This window comes from Branchiostoma floridae, chromosome 14 (assembly GCF_000003815.2).
Source record: "Branchiostoma floridae strain S238N-H82 chromosome 14, Bfl_VNyyK, whole genome shotgun sequence".
Taxonomy (NCBI): Eukaryota; Metazoa; Chordata; class Leptocardii; order Amphioxiformes; family Branchiostomatidae; genus Branchiostoma; species Branchiostoma floridae.
Genome location: NC_049992.1, coordinates 13,553,151 through 13,570,770, shown reverse-complemented (window position 1 = coordinate 13,570,770; position 17,620 = coordinate 13,553,151). Strand labels below are relative to the sequence as shown.

The 17,620-nt window shown below is 45.3% G+C and overlaps 1 protein-coding gene across 4 annotated transcripts; it reads right to left on the bottom strand.

Moving 5' to 3' along the window:
- Positions 1-1,230: 1,230 nt before the first annotated feature.
- Positions 1,231-16,462, bottom strand: LOC118429840 (paired box protein Pax-7-like). Of its 4 annotated transcripts, none has more exons than XM_035840450.1 (7): positions 16,269-16,462; positions 14,666-15,169; positions 6,122-6,309; positions 4,873-5,038; positions 4,205-4,383; positions 3,620-3,857; positions 1,231-1,378 (listed from the first exon to the last, which is right to left on the bottom strand). In XM_035840450.1, the coding sequence occupies exons 1-7, from the start codon at positions 16,321-16,323 to the stop codon at positions 1,260-1,262; spliced, it is 1,449 nt and encodes a 482-aa protein (XP_035696343.1). In that variant the 5' UTR covers positions 16,324-16,462; the 3' UTR covers positions 1,231-1,259. The 4 variants fall into 4 exon arrangements, with proteins under 4 accessions (XP_035696343.1, XP_035696342.1, XP_035696344.1 ...); XM_035840449.1 differs by having other exon boundaries at positions 4,205-4,386; positions 16,269-16,461; XM_035840451.1 differs by having other exon boundaries at positions 4,214-4,386; positions 16,269-16,459.
- Positions 16,463-17,620: the final 1,158 nt, after the last annotated feature.

Below are 17,620 nucleotides of genomic sequence, written 5' to 3'. Positions count from 1 at the left end.
GATTAGTATAATCTTTTCACCTAGGAAGGGGAGTTTTAGCTAGGACACATGTTTGTTCAAGTCTGGTTCACACTTATCTCTATGGAAGATAAGATAAAGTATATTTGATGTAAGAAAAGCTAGCATCACACATAATCGTCATAGTTGAGACCCAAACTTTAATGCACACAACATCCGTACATAGGTAACAAAGACATGGGAAAACTTCAACTGTTTGTCCTGCTGATTTGTATCAGTTGCTAACCAGCTGTCATTAACCCATTAACGTGGCGCCGACGCCTTGTTATCCCACGACCTTAAACAGAGGGGAGCACGGCTAAGGACGTACAATTGGTACCTTCGCTTCCTACTGGCTGTTTTGCGAGCAATTTTCCATAGAAGCATCTTTATACAACCTGTTATTTTACATGGGTAGACTGTACAATTGTGGAGCACTACCCCGCCACGCGCCGGACGCTATACAAGTGTCGGACTGGGTCTGGTCGAAATAAATACCTGTATTATGCTACTCTCTATTTACACGTAACCTATGTACAAGGGGCGATAATTTGGCACATCAGTCATCTGACTCAAGTACCCCTAAACACGGGAAACAGACAGGAAAATAGCTTGTCACACACACAAAAACTACTGAAACGTGCATAACTGGTAGAATAATTCACACAATCCAAACTATAGTAAAACCAAACTAAGAACAAAAGTTAGAATAATTTTTTTACATTTTTTCTTCTTTATGACATGGAGTTTAAAAAAACAATATCTTTAAGATACATCTCAATGATGACAGGCTGGAATGAAGACTTGAAGCCAAAGTCGCACACATTTAGAATAGAATCAATATCTATGTCACTATACACTTCACACTTTACTGACCTACGATACACACACAGATTTGGCGGGACTATGTTTGCTGCATATCATTTATAAACGTACGATTATCATCTATGCTTGTAATGTACAGTTGTATAGGTGTCTACCTAGGTCACACTAGCTGACGGTCCTAGTATTGCATAAGTGTTTGATGATATCATATCAATATCTACTAAAGCTTTTATCGTTCCACGATACATTTTCGGCAAACAGTATACTCATCCTCTTACTCTCTACACCAATTGTGAACGTTTTGGAATGTCACTCGTTTTTTTAATGAATATTTTGATGCTGTTGTTGTTGTTGTTGTTGTTTTTCAAATGAACTCTCTTCTGCCTTCTTTTCCGCCTTTGCCGGTGTCTTCTTAAAGCCCGGTGATTGTTGAGGCTTCAGTACGCCTGTCCCGTGCCGCTGCCCACAGGGATCATACCTAGCGGGTGCACCAGCGACTTCTGCCGTAGGCTGGACAGACTCGTCCCGGTACTGCCGTAACTGGACGTACAGGACCCTACAGGTAAACAAAAACAACAATAAGATTTAATACAGGTCACCAACAAGCCCTATAATGATATTATAAATGTTATCTTTCTTTTCTGCGCTTTTCAGTACACGGCGATCGCGCTGCGCTCTCACTGCGACCTAAAACGGAAGTTGGTAAATTTTGATTTCATACTGTGTGTATCATACAAAAAGACAAAAAAACACAAAGTGCATAAAAAAATTTTCTATACAATTCGTTTAGTGATCTGTCAAATTTAGGTCGCAGAGACAGCGCGGCGAGAACGCATTCCTGGTGGAAATGAGGTGTCACTCAAACTGTCAGTAGTTTGTTGAGTTCTTTATTATTTATATGCTGTTCAGTAGAGAAGGCAAAACGGGTTAGAGCTCACGGCACGGACAATTACTAGTACACTACATTGACATGTCTAGAACGATTAATCTGATCAGCACTCCCCCCCCCCCCCTCTTTAGTAACACTTTAATCAATAAATGTACACTTCACTGATTTGAAAGAAAGTGTGCTCCAAAACTAAAAGCTTTCACACAGAACCAGCTATAAGCAAACATAATCACACATGTGCAAAGCTTAGCGTGTTTCCTCATTGAACAACTTTGCTCAGCCCGAGAGTATATTTACCTACAAGCACAGTAGCAAACACTACTCGAGAGCGAGTGTGAGAGTGTATAAGCTTAATAGGACATTCTGACCACCACAAAAGAAGATTGGTGTCCTGTATTTGCCCCCTTCACAACAATGATCCCACCACTGCTTTTCAACAGTCCACCTGAATACGTGCCTGCACCCAGTGTTTGGTTTCTGTTAGAAACAACACAATGCTCGGACCATTGCAACTACGCTCCCATGTTTGCCAGTCTCATCCAGAAACGATTTCCTCTTTCTTCTCTTTTCTTTTTTCCTTATCAAAGACACTTCATCACCGTGCTTTAAAGCCCAGCATTCTCCGGCCAGTGCTCTCATTGCTCCCAAAACAGATTACACTTGTGTATATTGGCCATCTCAAGGGGACAAAGACTTCTGTCAAGAAACGGGCCAGCTCTTTTTGTGCGTTTCTCTGTAGAATTTACAAGTAGACAGGCTGTGAAGGAGGGGGACAATGTGTCCTTTTCATGGTCCCATGAGGGTCAGGGCTTCCAGGTCAGGGGATCTGAAGTGGGTAGCTATGGTTATCGCTATGAATCGAGGTAAAATGCCAACACCATTGTGTGCTTTTTTACATCTCGGTCTCTATCGCATAAGCAGCTATGTGCAGGGATCCGGGCCCAGGCTTTCAGGACGGGGACACAGACACAGTTGTTATCCCGGTCTCCCATCCCGTGTCGTGGAGTGGCATTTACACCAGCCATGGAGATCAAAGCAGAGGAGAGGAAGAGGGAGCATCAGGCGTACCCTCGTTGTCATGGTGATGACATCCCTGAACTTGGCCCGGGGATCGCTTCATCTTCCTCCCAAACGGTTTGACCGAGGAAATATCACGCCAAGAACGATGGGAAGTGGAGAGAATAGATTAGCTCCAACTTCCGCAGCAAAACTGGGTGGACAGGAAAGTTCACGCCTCAGGCACATGGGTTCTACCACGGGTCGTGCGAGATGTAAGCACGTGTTAACTAAAATGTCTATGGTGAAGCCGAATACTTCATTTTATAGCCGAGTGAACAGAATGAGCGTGTCGGCTTGTAACCTCGCTTTTACCAAGAGACTCCGGGCGGGGTGATGGGAGAGGGCGCACAGAACAATCCGGATTTTCTGCTAGAACTGACAATGACACGTTCTAAAGTGAGCTGTCTACTGTACAGTGAGAACACCTGGTTTAGATGATACATCTTCCCAAGGTGCATAGTATATAAAGATTGACAAACAAGTACAAATTGACTACGTTAAGTACAACCGTATTTGTATTTTGCCGAAATCCTCATTGGTATTCTTTACGCACTGTTTTTTTTTTTCATATTGAACCAGGAATTACATAATGGGATTGGTGGGATTTTAATGAAGGAATTTCTGTCATCGGGAAAAACTTTTTGGAGCAATGTGCGGCAATTGTCGATGTGTAATGATTCTTATGTCGTTAAACTAATGCGCATGTGCAAACAGTAGCCAATATAAGGACATGAAAATTATATACTAAATCTAGAATTCATTTTAGTGTCTTGGAAGTTACATGTTACAGTACACCCTTGATAGAAATCGACCAGTAAACCTACTTAGAAGTCTCAGCTGACTACATACCTTGAGAGGGGTACTGTGATCCGTACTGGTAGGTGTCCATGCTGTAGGGGTGGGCGGTGGTCGAGTAGCTAGGCGGGGTGCAGTACGACTGAGCATGCGCGGCGTAGCTGTCGTGGGTCGACGCATGCGCTGTGAAGCTTTCTGAACTGGTGGCTTGTGTGGAGTCCATGGAGGTTGAGAGCGAGGCTAGAGGGTAGTCTTGTTGGCATGTGCTGGGGTTTCCCAGGATGTTCAACACCTAAGGAAACGGACAAAAAACTTGGTTTGAAAAATGGTTCAACAGCTACTTGTGTGAAGGCCACTCCTTCTCAAATACAATGTGTTAGCCTTCGTGCCATCCTATTTATTCAACCCAAGGAGGTTGAAAAATTGTTTTTCAACATCCTTGGTTAACCGGGACTCCTACACTTGCTCCCTGAAAAAAGTTTGTCTAGTGCGAGCGTTGAGTATGGAGGCCACGGAAAACTAAGACGGCACTCAGGCTAACAATATAGAGATAGTGCACAAATTGGGCCCCAACTGAAATCATGTAAAGTCACAATGAAATTGAAAGAACGCGAGACAATGTGTAAGAAGCCAAAGTACCCTTCTTACCCCTCCAGAGAGTGTGTTGTGGTTGGCTGCGGTGGCGACGAAGGAGTCGGACAGGCCCGTGAACTGGTACGCCTTCCCCGCCGTGCCGTACGAGGACGTGGAGTCGGCCGCCATGCTCTGGTGCACCGTGGACGGGGGGAGGGGCTGCGGTCGGTGCAAGGTGGTCGATTCTACTGTGTGGGGAATAGCAGAATAGACTGTTTATTCTCCTCTAAGATTCAGGCACAAAACACACTGAAATATGTCTAAACTATTAGCGCCACAATTTTGTCGTTTGAATTGTTGACTCCAAAATGCAGTACATGACGGAGTTTGTAGGGTGAAGCAAGAAGATTATGAGACCTCCTTGGGTAAAGACAACTTGAAGAGCAAACTCCTGACTGTAACGTGATTCTAGAAACATTTTTGCCTTGGCCTAAATCGCCTTATCATTAGCACCCATGTCAAAGCCTGTGGACCACCAATGTAGTTCTCGGTTACAGGCCAGTTACGGTTGAGATTTGTTCTGTTTTGGTAGCCGCTGACATTACACAAGGTTAAATACGACCCCCTTTGTCTCAACAAAAGTAAGGGGGCAACTTCATTAACGCTAAATCCGGTATAAACCCCGTCCAAACAAACAGGGGATCAGGCTGGATTAGGACCCGTCATCCACACACCTTGTGAAGTGATGGGATAACTGGTGTCGGCGAGCGGGACGTATGCAGCTGACGCATGCGCCGTGGCTCCTGCAGGGTAGCCCATGGGCAGCAGGTGGTTGAAGCCGGCCAGCTGTTGAGCACCTGCCTGCTTCCTCCAGCGGGCGCGCCGGTTACTGAACCACACCTGGGAAGAAGGAGATGGTATTTATTCATATCCATAGCAACAAATAGCAATCTAACTAACTTTGGGTATCTACTGGCTGGCAAAATACACCTGGTGATTATATCACCCCCCCCCACACACACACACACACACCTACTTCTTTATTGATTTTCTTTCTTTCTCAATTTCAAATAAAAAACATCTTGTGGTCTTTCGTAAGACCTTTCGCATGATCCATTTTCAGTCATTCCAATGGGTAAAAATTTCTCGTATGTGTTTTCCTTGAGATGGTTGATCATTTGTTTTAAGATGTGGCTTTATGCAACAATGAAGCAATGATTGGAGATGGCTTCGTCCGTGTTTAGAGATTTCAAATGAAAACATGGATGAAATTCCTTTGTACATATTTCCGATCGCTGGTTGGATGGTTCCATCTCTTGTTTCATCACTTGCCCACGGGGAGGCGCTCAACAACGTCCGTTCTCACACATGACCAACACCGTGTGACAGGCCGTGTTGTTTGCTGTTCTTGCCAGTCCACGCGCACAAGATCAACCCCACCAGCTTGGTACAAGTGCCAAAAGCAAACAAAGCCCATTTCCCCACACGATCAATCTCCAATTAACAAGGGGCAAAAACAAACACTTTATTGACCGCCAATGTCCACGGCAAGTCAATCTCTGTTGTTCAAGACCGTTGAAGGGGAACATTTCTTCACGCGTTCCCCGGGCTTTGATTGTTTACAGTTTTCACTGAACTAGAACTACTTGACGTATTTTCGTGATTTACCTAAATGCATTACATATAGCTGGTGTTAAGTTTTATTGCTATGTATGTTCGAGAGAAGAAAGCAGAAGAAGACTTGTACACCCTGGCCTGTATTTGTCAGCTTGGTCCACTGCGCCTTTGTGTAAATGTGATGTGACAAAACTTTTAGGGTTACGTTTGGATAGCTTGGCTAGCAGAGATAATTACAGAGAGATAACTACAGAGTGACCTGTACCCTGGCATCTGAAAGCTTTGTCCACTGTGCCAGCTCCTCCCGTGTGTAGATGTCCGGGTAGAGTTGGGGTTAGGTTTAGATAACTTAGCTAACAGACTGACCTGCACCCTGGCCTCCGTCAGCTTGGTCCTCTGTGCCAGCTCCTCCCGTGTGTAGATGTCCGGGTAGTGAGTGCGCTCGAAGGCCTTCTCCAGCTCCTCCAGCTGCTCCGGAGTGAAGGTGGTGCGGCTGCGGCGCTGCTTCCTCTTCAGCGGCAGGTCGGGCTCAGAGTCACAGTCAGAATCTTCACCTGATGGTTTGAAAATGAGACAGTGTAACAAAGTTAGTAACGGTAACAAATTCTTCAAAAAGGAAGACCTCATTACCAGAAGTACATCTTGTAAACAATTCCATTTCAAGGTAGCGAACAGATGTTTAACAAATGTAGTTTGTTGTAGCTAACCATTGCGTGAATCGTTACCAACAAACAGGAACTGGGTCTCTGCAGTCCACATGGTAGAGCTAACTATGGTTAACTGTCATGCTGCATTCAAACCGCACGTCCCAGTACTAAGCCTTTTGAAATGCAGAATGAGTCTGACGTAACTTCCAATTTCATTTTGCCCATTTCAATGTCCATTATCACTCATTGTTACACCAAGGACACGGCGCGGTTACTGGGAACTACTGAGCAAGTCACGCGAACGGAAGGCTGACGTGTTTATGGAGGAAAACAGTCACAAACGTAACGGTACTGGTTGTGAGAAAGTTTAACACAGTTGGACACCGTTGTTTGAGTCTTGAATTCTTTTCCGGTCTCGTCATTGCGTATTGCATCATAGCAGGACCTATGCCTGTTATGTTGGACCGACTGTGTACCACGGAGGGGCACGTAACACCTGTTTACGACAAAAGGGCGACGTTTCCTGGGAAACGGGTAAAAAGAGCCCGTACTCAGAACGCACTGGTGTTGTGATGTTCTCCGTATAGAAAGTCTAACGGATGACGACTTTCTTCTGAGAAATGTGAAGGAAGGCAGCTATACGTGGTAAACATAATGATACGATTATTCACAATTCGCTCCACACAACGTTTGTGCGGTGTGTTTTCTTTATTCTATCACCAGTTAACAAGTTTCCGCGGCGAAGAAATATTCAGGAAAAGTTTCGCTCTCACTTGTATTTATACATGAGTTCACGACATCGCTTATCAGCCCAAACTTGTGTGGAGATGCCGATAATTCGACACGCCTCCACAGTATGCCCCGTCGAATAATTGAATTGAAAATGTTCCCATTCCTATCGCCTCTGCGCTGCACCGTGAGGTAGAAGAAACGACGTTTCGCTTTCCGCTCGGATTACGGTAGCATTACTAAGTATAGGCGATCCGTGTGGGAATATATCGGTCCCTAGTATCAAATTCACGCTGAGTTGGTAGATAGCATCCACCCGTGCCTTAACTCGCCCCCAGAGGCGACGCATCCAATATACTTTATTAAATTTCGATTATCGCTCGCACGCCCCCTATTAATGACGAACGCCTTCCTGTGCGCTCGGAGGAATGGGGAGAGAAGCGCACTTGGTTGTTGATGGATATTGGTGGTATTTAGGAACTGATAAGTTCTCGCTTCCCATTAAAGCCTCTGCTGAATAGGAACGTAAAGAGCATTTACGTGAGAGGAAACCGCAAACGGTTAGAACGTGATAACTAGACAAGACTGCACAAGTTCGACTGGCAGCGGTAAAAGTCGCCAAGTTTTTTTACCTCCAAGTTACGACAAAAATCGCGGAAAATAAGGCAGAAAATCCCAATCCAAATACATATCTGGTGTCGCGGCGCTGCTGAATTGTGCTCTCTCCTGAGACCAATAGCCGTGCGTGTCCGGTGCTTTCATCCCGGGCACGCGGACTGCCGTGCATAGCGAATTCCACCCTCTCCATGGAAAGGGAATTTCAACCTTCCATTCACTCCTTTTCACCCCAGTTTTCCGCGGTCGCCAGACGTCATGGCTGCGGCCAGCAATGTCTTGTTCACTTCAACTCCACACTTGTTATTGTAACCCAATTCTTACTTTTGCTAATCCTCAGCTTTCAACACATTTTTCTTTATCTAATATATTTGATTCAGATGTTGGAGGAAAAGTTCACTGAAAGTTCAGACGAGTGTCGGACATTACGGTATCCAAGTCATTTTCTTTTGGAATAACCAATCTTCAGACTTGCAGAGTTTCCGTTTAATATTTTTCAAGTATGAAAGTCGATATTGAAATCCTGCGAAACTATTGTTTGTTTCCAGAAAGCAATATGCAGTTCAATATGCAGAGGTAATGGCGTAAATGTAGAATAGAAAATATTTTCCTTCCCTTCTTTTCTCACACTGCAATAAACAGTGAAGATAATGGTCTTTGACAAAGAAATTTGAAATTGTAGTAAGAACCTAAGTAAAGGTTCGATGGAATTACTTCAATTTCTAGGACATTCTTATGACGCGCATTATAGTTAGGTAGGTGCCTATAACATGGTAGAATGTTTGCGAAGAAAGCAGAAGAGTTGAAACCGAGAATGCCGAGTCAGCCCTACTGCTTATACAAGTGTAACGGTCAGTGAAATCATAATGCACTGTGTGTGTGTCTGCGTATGTGTATATTTGACCTATATCCCAATTTTGCCAGGTGGGCCCTGTACCGCACAGAAAGGTGGAAAATTCCAATAAAACACCACCCAAAACACGGCACTCTCCTCTTACCAAACCTTCTATTTTTGCCATGTGAATTTTGGGGAGCCAACTTCACGCTTTCTTCGTCGTCCCGTCAGCAGTAATTCAGACAAATCGACCAGCCTACCTGGCCGGGGAAGATAAGAGCGCGTGTGGCTATCAACATGCATCCTTCATGAATTCTCTCCCCCACAAAGATCGGATCAACTCGGTAAAGGATCGAAACAGTCTGCAGTGTCCGCTCCAACTTTTTTCCTTTCAAACAAGTCACTTTCAATTTGTGTCCACGTAATTTCGCTGAACGCTCCCCTGAGTTCTTTTATCCCATTACCCGATGAAAGGGGGTGGGGTTCGGGTGCACCTGGCATTTTTCGGACCCTCCGAATCATGAGAAGAAGTTCACGGACGATGCTATGGCAAACAGTTTCATTAGAAATTAGCTTGCTATAACTAGCGTCTTCTAACAAATTCTTAGTACTTAAGGAGTGAAACCTGAATAGAATGGGAGATTACAAAACGGATGGCCACCTAGCCTGGCAAGTCTGTCGCTACACTTGCTTTTTTGGTAAGAACTGGATAGAGAGTTCATTCTCTTCCATGCATTTGCAATGGCGCCGTTTTTTAAACGTCACTGACCAGAGTAAAACTATGTAACTCGTGGTAGTACCACTTTCTTGGTAAATCACGTTTATAATCTTCGAGGGGAACTAAATAACTTTTTATTGCGCCAATTTTCCCACCCTTCGTTTACTCTCGAAACAGTGTGAATTGGTCTTGATAAGCTCGCCGTTTGTTCTAATAATCCCTGGCACAGCTATATAAAGGACATGACGTATCGAGGCATGACAAGCGATGTTTGTAGTACTGGGGTTGTCTACAGAAGGACAAGGACACGTGGGTACAAGGAAAGCCTGTGTAGTGAATGGGTGTAGACTTAGCTAAGCTGTTGTTCTGGTACGGCTGGTGTTTGTGTGCGCGGTAAGAAAAAAGGGGGTAATCAGTTCACACTCGACAAAAGCCTCCGCTATTGTAGCACAATCAAAGCGCGATCATGGAGGGGGTTTCCTTTTGAAAGATGTTTAATCTTGCGGCAAAGCGGGGGTTTTCAAGTCATGTTCAATCAGGGCCAAAGATTTCGCCTTGTGGGAAGAGGTAAGCCCTTTCCAGACAGCGATCAAATATAATTGAGTCTTGCTTCAATCCCACTTCTCTTTTGTTCACAATCCAATATTTTCCCATGTTTTTCATAAGTTTTCAAAGAGAAAGCCCCGCGGCCTCATACATATAAATTGAAAACGCCCGCCAATCCATATTGCTGGGATTTGTTAATTTAGACTTTTCTTTACCACTCAGTAAACAAGACCGTACTTTATATGATGCCAGCATAGCGATAGACACGAAGCAGACTGGGAGCGCCGAACCGATCACAAGATGTCGGCGGCAATCTCTCGCCAGGTTCCCGTGAGATGTCGACGGGAACTCACCGGGCGTTAAAGCGTCGCCTGTCTTACGGGGCAAGTGCGCCGTTTGCCCTTTCCCGGTATTGGCAATTGCAAATCTTCCCGCATAATACTTCATTTCCAATAAGTCGACCATCTGCCAGTGAAGATACTATTGTACGTGAGGCGCGCAGCCTCCTTCGGTCGCCCTGTGGCTTTGTCCCGGTGGAGGACCCCTGCCTCGCTGATACACCATCAGAGACCGCATGGCTCTGTGTAGATATGAATAAGAATTGCCTTCTATTACCACCACGAAAATCGAGCGCGCCATGGTACATTCTAACGGCATTGAAATTCGGTACAGCAATCGTTGGTCGGAAAATGGGGAAATACAATGTTTCGTTTGCGCATATGTCGCTCTGGTTCGCACAACTGCTGTTCTATTTATATTCTCTAGTTCCACTCAAGGTTTTCCTTCTGCTTTCCGTATCTCTACTTTCCGCTTCCTTCGCCAGGCGACATTCAGTTCGTTCATTCCATAATTTCCATGTACGTACATGTATACATCAGCCGTAGTTGCCCCATGCTGGCCAAATTTCAGACCAGCTTGTGGCGGGTCATCATTAGTTCGGGCTGTCACAACTACATTTTGGTGACCGTCTAACGATGATAAATAGACGTTGGACATCTTTGCCAAAGTTATCGCCATGAAGACAACACGGCCGCGGAGTCGCTTGGCGCCATGCCCTTCCCTTTTTCCGACTGCCCAGTGATTTCACAGCTCCTGAGGTGCAATTTCAGGGATAATTTGGCTCTTTTGCTCATCTCGGCCAGAAGAAAAGGAATTTCGCGGAATTGTCATGGATTGTTAACTTTCGTGGACCATCGTGTGGCCGTCTCTTCACTTTCGCGACTTTCCGGAAAATCTCGGCCGCGCGCCCGCCGCGCTTTCTCTGGGTCGGGACCGGCTGCCGATCCAACCGACACAATACACGCACAATACTACTGTGTAATCGAAAATCCACGCACACTATTGACTTGGAAATTCACTTTTTCCAACGCGTAAATGGAATTTTAAAACGTACTAAACCGGCTGCCATACATTTCCTCTTATATTCCTACGGGATCCGGTCCCCGAACGTTATTTTGTCATTGATGCGGGGAATATGAAAAGCGGTCAATCATGAAGTGGTTGACAATAGGCTACACTCCTCAGCTACAAGGGGAAATAACTGTCGTACAAGTGGATATTGTGTAGTAGAAAACCCTTGTTCAAACAAATCTGTTGCCCCGATAACGGCACCGAGGAAAGCAAACACCACAGAAAGGGAGAAAGCACGGAAAGAGAGAACAGATTTCTCCTGAACTTCTTTACAGCGGAAGCTGCTTTTTTTCGAACCGGTTGGTCTTGACAGAGATTTTTTCTTGAAGCTTGCTATTATGGTGAGACTCAATAGAGCTTTTGTGGTGTAACACGATACGAAAACTCACGCTGAGTCGTTCTGGCAAGCACAAGACATGCCACACAAATACAGGGCTTTTCCTGACTACCAGCCCGTAATTATTGGATAACAAAATCCTCCGCGCTTTTTCGGCAAAAGAAGGTGACAGTTGTAGGAAAAAGACCAATTAAAAACAGCTGCTGCAGTTTCGAGGGAGGGGAGCAAAGATTTAACAAGACGAAACCGCAAAGTAACAATAGTTGAAAGGGTATTGCCATTATGTACAGAATACACCTTGTTTTTCACACCTATGGTTTTTCGGTTTTCACTTTAGCCTCGAGTCGTCTCTCTGTTCCCAAATCCTTTTGTTTTAGGCGCCTATCCGTAAACATCGTTTTGTTGGGAACAGATTTTAAAAAGTGAATTATCAAAGGGGTTGAATACAAATTCCGTTTGCGGTATTGTGTGTCATCTTCTTCCCGTTCTTTCCTCTGTCTTCCCGCACACCTTTCCTCTATAACGGTACCGCGGTAGGTAACATCTCACCGCACCGCTTCTCGCCACCACCCGTAAGAAGTGCTGACATTCCAAGTGTGTTATTTTCGTTTAATTCCATCGTTTCTGTATAAAATATTCGTTCAGCTGCGGGGATGTGAAAAGGTCGGGAGGAAGGCGATTGTTGGCGGGTCAGCAGCAGGGTGAAGCCGGGCTCGGTACCGGCGGGGAGTCTGCATGGAGATGTCAAGCATTGTTGCCAGGATTGATGACACTAAAGTCTAGACTCTCTTGGGGACAGAGCTTCTGACCGGAGCGCTTGTCAGGCGAGATTATGGCTTTAAAACGTCTGACAGACAGCCGAATGATTGTTGCACGTTCCCGCCAAAGTGTGCAGCATGTGCCCGTGTACCCACCGATGTGCCGTACCGCTACTCCGTACCGGCACCTGCAGTTTCCTCCACGAGACAACGTAAAGCTTTCCCATAGACACCATCGGATATGGCAGAAATCTGGACATTACGTATGAAATAAAACCACTTTTACACAATTCAAATATGATTCTAAGCATCGAGTTCTCTGCTCGATATTTTAAATCCAATATGTACACTAGTATTCGATGTTTCGTTCTGACAGAGAGCTATATACAGCAAAATATAGCCAACTGCGACTGTCTGGCGCTTATTTCACTATTCCACCTCCCTATGCTGAAATTATTGATAAACGGTGCCAATTTATTACGTCTTTCAATCCCACTCAATCGAAGAAATAAGTGGTTACTTTGAAAACGACCGCAAAAATTGTGCGTTATTTTGATAATCCTGTGCCCAAGTATGGGATGCTTCGCCAGCTCTCCTAACCTGTAATTTCAAATGTCACGCGACGTCGTGCGATCCATCATAGCTCATCATCAACCAATTTCACCTCCTCTTAAAAATCTCATTCAAACTGCTCCAATTACACCAAGAAACGGCGACTCGTCAATTGATACTCAGTAGTTGTTTCAGAAGCCGTGTTAGGAGTTTGGACGTGCATGGCGCACTAGCTGCGTGGATGAGAGAATAAGAAGATGTATAAAAATCCCTCTGTGTTCGATCTTGCACGGTTCTATGGCTCTTATGCCCCCAGTCAAGCACATTACGGAGTTGTAGGCAGAACGGTCCGCTCTAGGGACGGGGTAATGCCACGGCTCCGCAGGCACGGGGATCACTGGTGGAAAATGCCCATTGAATTTGCTCTATGCAACAATTTTACGCGTCCAAAATTATGGCAGCGAGGGGGCGCGCAGAAGAAGACGCAAAAGTCAAGAGCAAAGGAGCGTCACGTCAGGGCAGGGCAGGTGGGACAGGGGATTGACGACAGGGAAAACTAGCTGACCGGTTTTACAACTACCAGTCAAATATCATGCTCTTACCACATTCTGTTTACACGTCTAATGGCGAAATCAAAGATATGGTGAAAGATCATAGTATATAAGATGAATGTAGATAACATGTAGTAATGCGGTTGAAAAAGTGTCTTGAGTTTGTTGGGTTAGAAAAGGTACGACAAAGTCATGTGTCCCTTTGTAGTTGCAAACAGTTCATTTGTTTGTCTAGAAGCCAAGAACACCATTTACCGTTACACTTTGGTATAACAACTGACGCGCCAAGCAAGAACAAAGGAGATGTAACGATTTAAGGTTGCTATGAATTTCCGACGTCCCTTATTTTATCAAATCTTGTAGAACAATGTTAAAACCTTGTGTTTTCACGATATCTGTATAATTTGTTTAAAAAAAAAAACGGGAAATCCTTGGATTGTCGCTACCCAAGCTGTCGAGCAATTTAAAACTAGTTATATCTGAACATGTAGACGATTATCGCTTTCTGTATTTTGGTTGAGAAAACTTCAAATAAAACTGATACAGATGCTGTTCTTCAGTACGTCTGTTTTACATGTTCTGAATTTTTATAGATCATTTGTCACAAATATGCAATTCGTAAAAATCTGCTCTATTGGGAAATGCTTTATAATAATTTTCAAACCGAGCGATGACGAAGAATATTTCTCTTTCAGGACAGAATTTTTCTACCGCAATGTCAAATAGCCTCCAATCAACAGTGAATCACGATTTCTAGTAACTCGATATCAAGATATGCATCAGATGACATTGTTTTGCAAGTGAATCGTTTCCCTTTTTAATGTACCGACAGGGTTCAATCAGTTCGTTGTTGTATGTTGAGATTCTTGTCATTTTTTTCGTCCCGTGAAAATGTAATTCCATCTGAAGCTAATGTCGATTCTTGTAAACAGTCATGGTTTCGGGTAGCTCTTGGAAGTATGTAATAAACTTAACTACCCCGCCAAAGGTTTGCCCGTGTTAACAAATATACCATGATTTGATAATTGGCACCGAATGATCGCTCTTTGAAGGTGTAATGTAATTATCGCCCTAATAAATCGGCGAGAAAAACGTCCAGATTACAATTTCACACTTGAAATACCGAAATTCCGGACGAACATCCTATTATCTTAGGTCAGCGCTGTGGGCTGGTCAGGTCGTTACAGGTGTACACCTCAGGTACGTACTCACCTCGACAGCCGCCCTTCTCGCCCAGGATGCCGTCGATGCTGTGGGACCGTTTCTTCTCGCCGTCCTCGCCGTCCCTCCGCTCGTCCTCGCTGTCGCCATCCTCGCTGCGGCGGCCGTCGCCCTTCCCTCCGCGGAGAATGCGTGAGATGGACGAGACGGAGGGGACGGTGCTGCGGTCACACATCCCGTCCTTCAGCAGCCGGTCCCGGATCTCCCAGCTGAACATGCCGGGGTTGTCTCTCTTGTAGTCCTCGATCTTCTTCTCCACCTCGGGTGTAGCGACGCGCGGCTTGCTGCCGCCGATGGCGCCCGGCTTGATGGAGCCGGTCTCCTGGTAGCGGCAGAGGATCTTGGAGACGCAGCCGTGCGACACGCGAAGCTGGCGGCTGATGACGCAGGGCCGGATCCCGGCGGCGGCCATCTCCACGATCTTGTGCCGAATGTGGTTGGGCAGCGGGCGGCCGTTGATGAAGACTCCCCCGAGCTGGTTCACACGACCCTGCCCTGGTAGCACGAAGAATAATGCCATCGAGTTTTGTGGTGAGAGAGGAACGGAACAAACTACCCAAGTCTCGTGGTCGCCGAGCAGTTCAAATCTTTCTCAGCTAAACTTACAGATCTTATATTACGTCGGAAATCCGTAGAACCAAACGATAAAGATTACAACTGAGACACCCTCCCGTTTTCATTCATACAATTCATAATTTTATCTTCACGGCAAAGCTATTTTGCTAATAAGCATCAAATACGCGATTTCATAGAAACAAGCAAACTACTGGGTAAGAAGAAATGGTAGGAGAGATAATAGGATAAGCATTATTTCCTTGTTGTTCTCGGGTTTTCGTATGTTTCAGGGATTTGTTTGTTGTAGTAAGGCGCCGAGAAAAGGGAGACGAGGAAGTCACAACAATACACATTTTCATATCCATGGAAGGTGTTGCCTCTTCACACAATGGCAGCGGTGTTTGCGACAAACGAATTAGGAGAACTAAGATCTGTTAATTTGTAAATCTCGCCAATTATCTTCTTGTTAAGATAAGCCGTTGTGTTGACAAGATGACTTTAGGGTTCATGATACGCGAGTGTGTATAGGCTTCTTCAATTTCGCTTCTTTATTTCTCAACTTTTCACCTATTGCCAGAGATCAAGGCTCGAACACAGAAGGTATGCTGCACACAAGTGTGCAGGGGAGAAACAAAGGAAACTCATGACCACTCGTGACGTAAAGGAAGTGTTGGAGTACAACAAGGGGGAGGTTTCGCCTCCTGACGAAAAGCTAGCCAAATATTATTACATCAACTTATAAAATGTTGCCCTCTTGAAGGTAAAGTTCGCCCAGGCGGACAGCATATTGAACATAGTGTCGACATACAGACATGTGTGGTACATACATACACGTGTGTTCTACACCGCTGAACGGTAATGGGACACATGTCATAGGACAGTCCTCGTCGTTACCGAGCGACTGTCCACCACTTATGGACTTAACCAGGAAAACAACAAGCCAGTAGGCTACTTCAGTAGGACTAACACATGGAACTACACACACAAACACACACACATACAGTAGCAATGTGACAAAAGACCGGATCGTTGGTCTCACCTTCTAACGGGAAAGGCGGGCGGTAGGTGGCGGTGGCCCCCGGTCGCATCATCATGGCTGCGGTCCTTACGTGTGTCCACGACAAGTCAGAAGGCCTCACAGGAGTTCCTTGCTGTGTTTTCCTTGCAAGGTGTAATCACACGCAGTTTGGAACGGCCACTTTATATAAAAGTGTGACCCCTTTTGTGATCGCGCCTACTTTGTAAAGCTAATTCTACTCCTTGTCACATTGTCTCCACGCTGATTGGTCGCTGATGGGCGGGGCAAGGTAAAAACTCTTCCGATTGGTCGATTCGTCGATGCCGCACTTCTGTGACAGATTTTGGCCCTCGGCACACACAAGTTGGAGTTTGGGACGAGGAACATCTGGGTTGGATTTGGTCGCTTCGTATAGGGCGGGGTACCGCTGTGGGAACTTTAAACTTTGCAGCTGAGTATGAAATCACTCCAAAACTCCCACCTTTTGAAATTCATCACTTCATTCAATACGCGAACACTTGTCACGCACTTCCCATTTTTTAAGGTGCAACTGACGATGTTTGTGATCGTGTGCGGTTTTTGGCACACCTTTCTTCCGTGACAAACGGCCAGGAGGGCTAGGACACCTGATATTTGAAACTATTCCATTTGGGACGTATCACTCGGCGGGTACCTGACATCCTGCCAGTATTTATAGTATGTGAACCTGTTTCCCACAGGATTCTAAACGCGTCTTGAACACGACCCCACTAAAGGTACACACAACATCAAACAAAACGGGACCGCAAGTCTTGTCATGATTTAATATGGCACTTCCTGGAGCGTTTCTCCATTTTAGACGATAATGCGATTTCAGACAGAATCGAAACGTGTGTAGAAAATGTCAGGTACATTCTCCAGCGGTCATAACTGGACGTAAATGTCCGATTAATTAGGTGGGAGATCGCGTTGCGCGGCGGGGCTGTGACGAATCGTCCTGATGTCGGACTGAGAGCGGGACAGGTTGACTGATGCCGCTCGGGGCAGGGAAGAAGAGAGAGTGTTTTGTTCGCGCGGTGAATCCTCGCCCTGACCCGGTCTGACATCCGCCCTGGGTGCACCGGAACTCTGGCCCCGTGTGGTGCACATGTCGCACGTGGGAACGGTGTCATCAAGCTCGGCCGACAGGGACAGGCCTTGTCTTCTGGTTCAGAAACATCCCAATATTCTTATCAACTCAGGAGAAAACGCTTCATTTCATAGCAACAGATATCATTCATCCAGCTATCCATCTATTCACTCATCTATTCCTAATTCTTCCCATCATTCATCCAACTCGTAATAGCTCTATTCAGTACGTCTTTACTTGAAGTCTTACATGAATTATGGCTCAC

Coding starts and splice junctions, on each gene's coding strand:
- LOC118429840 (XM_035840449.1), bottom strand. CDS start 16,323: ATGATGATGCGACCGGGGGCCACCGCCACCTACCGCCCGCCTTTCCCG. Junction 5,039..6,121: donor TGACGGAGGCCAGGGTGCAG/GTCAGTCTGTTA, acceptor CCTTCTTCCCAG/GTGTGGTTCAGTAACCGGCG. Junction 3,858..4,204: donor TCTCTGGAGGGGTAAGAAGG/GTACTTTGGCTT, acceptor CCGTTTCCTTAG/GTGTTGAACATCCTGGGAAA.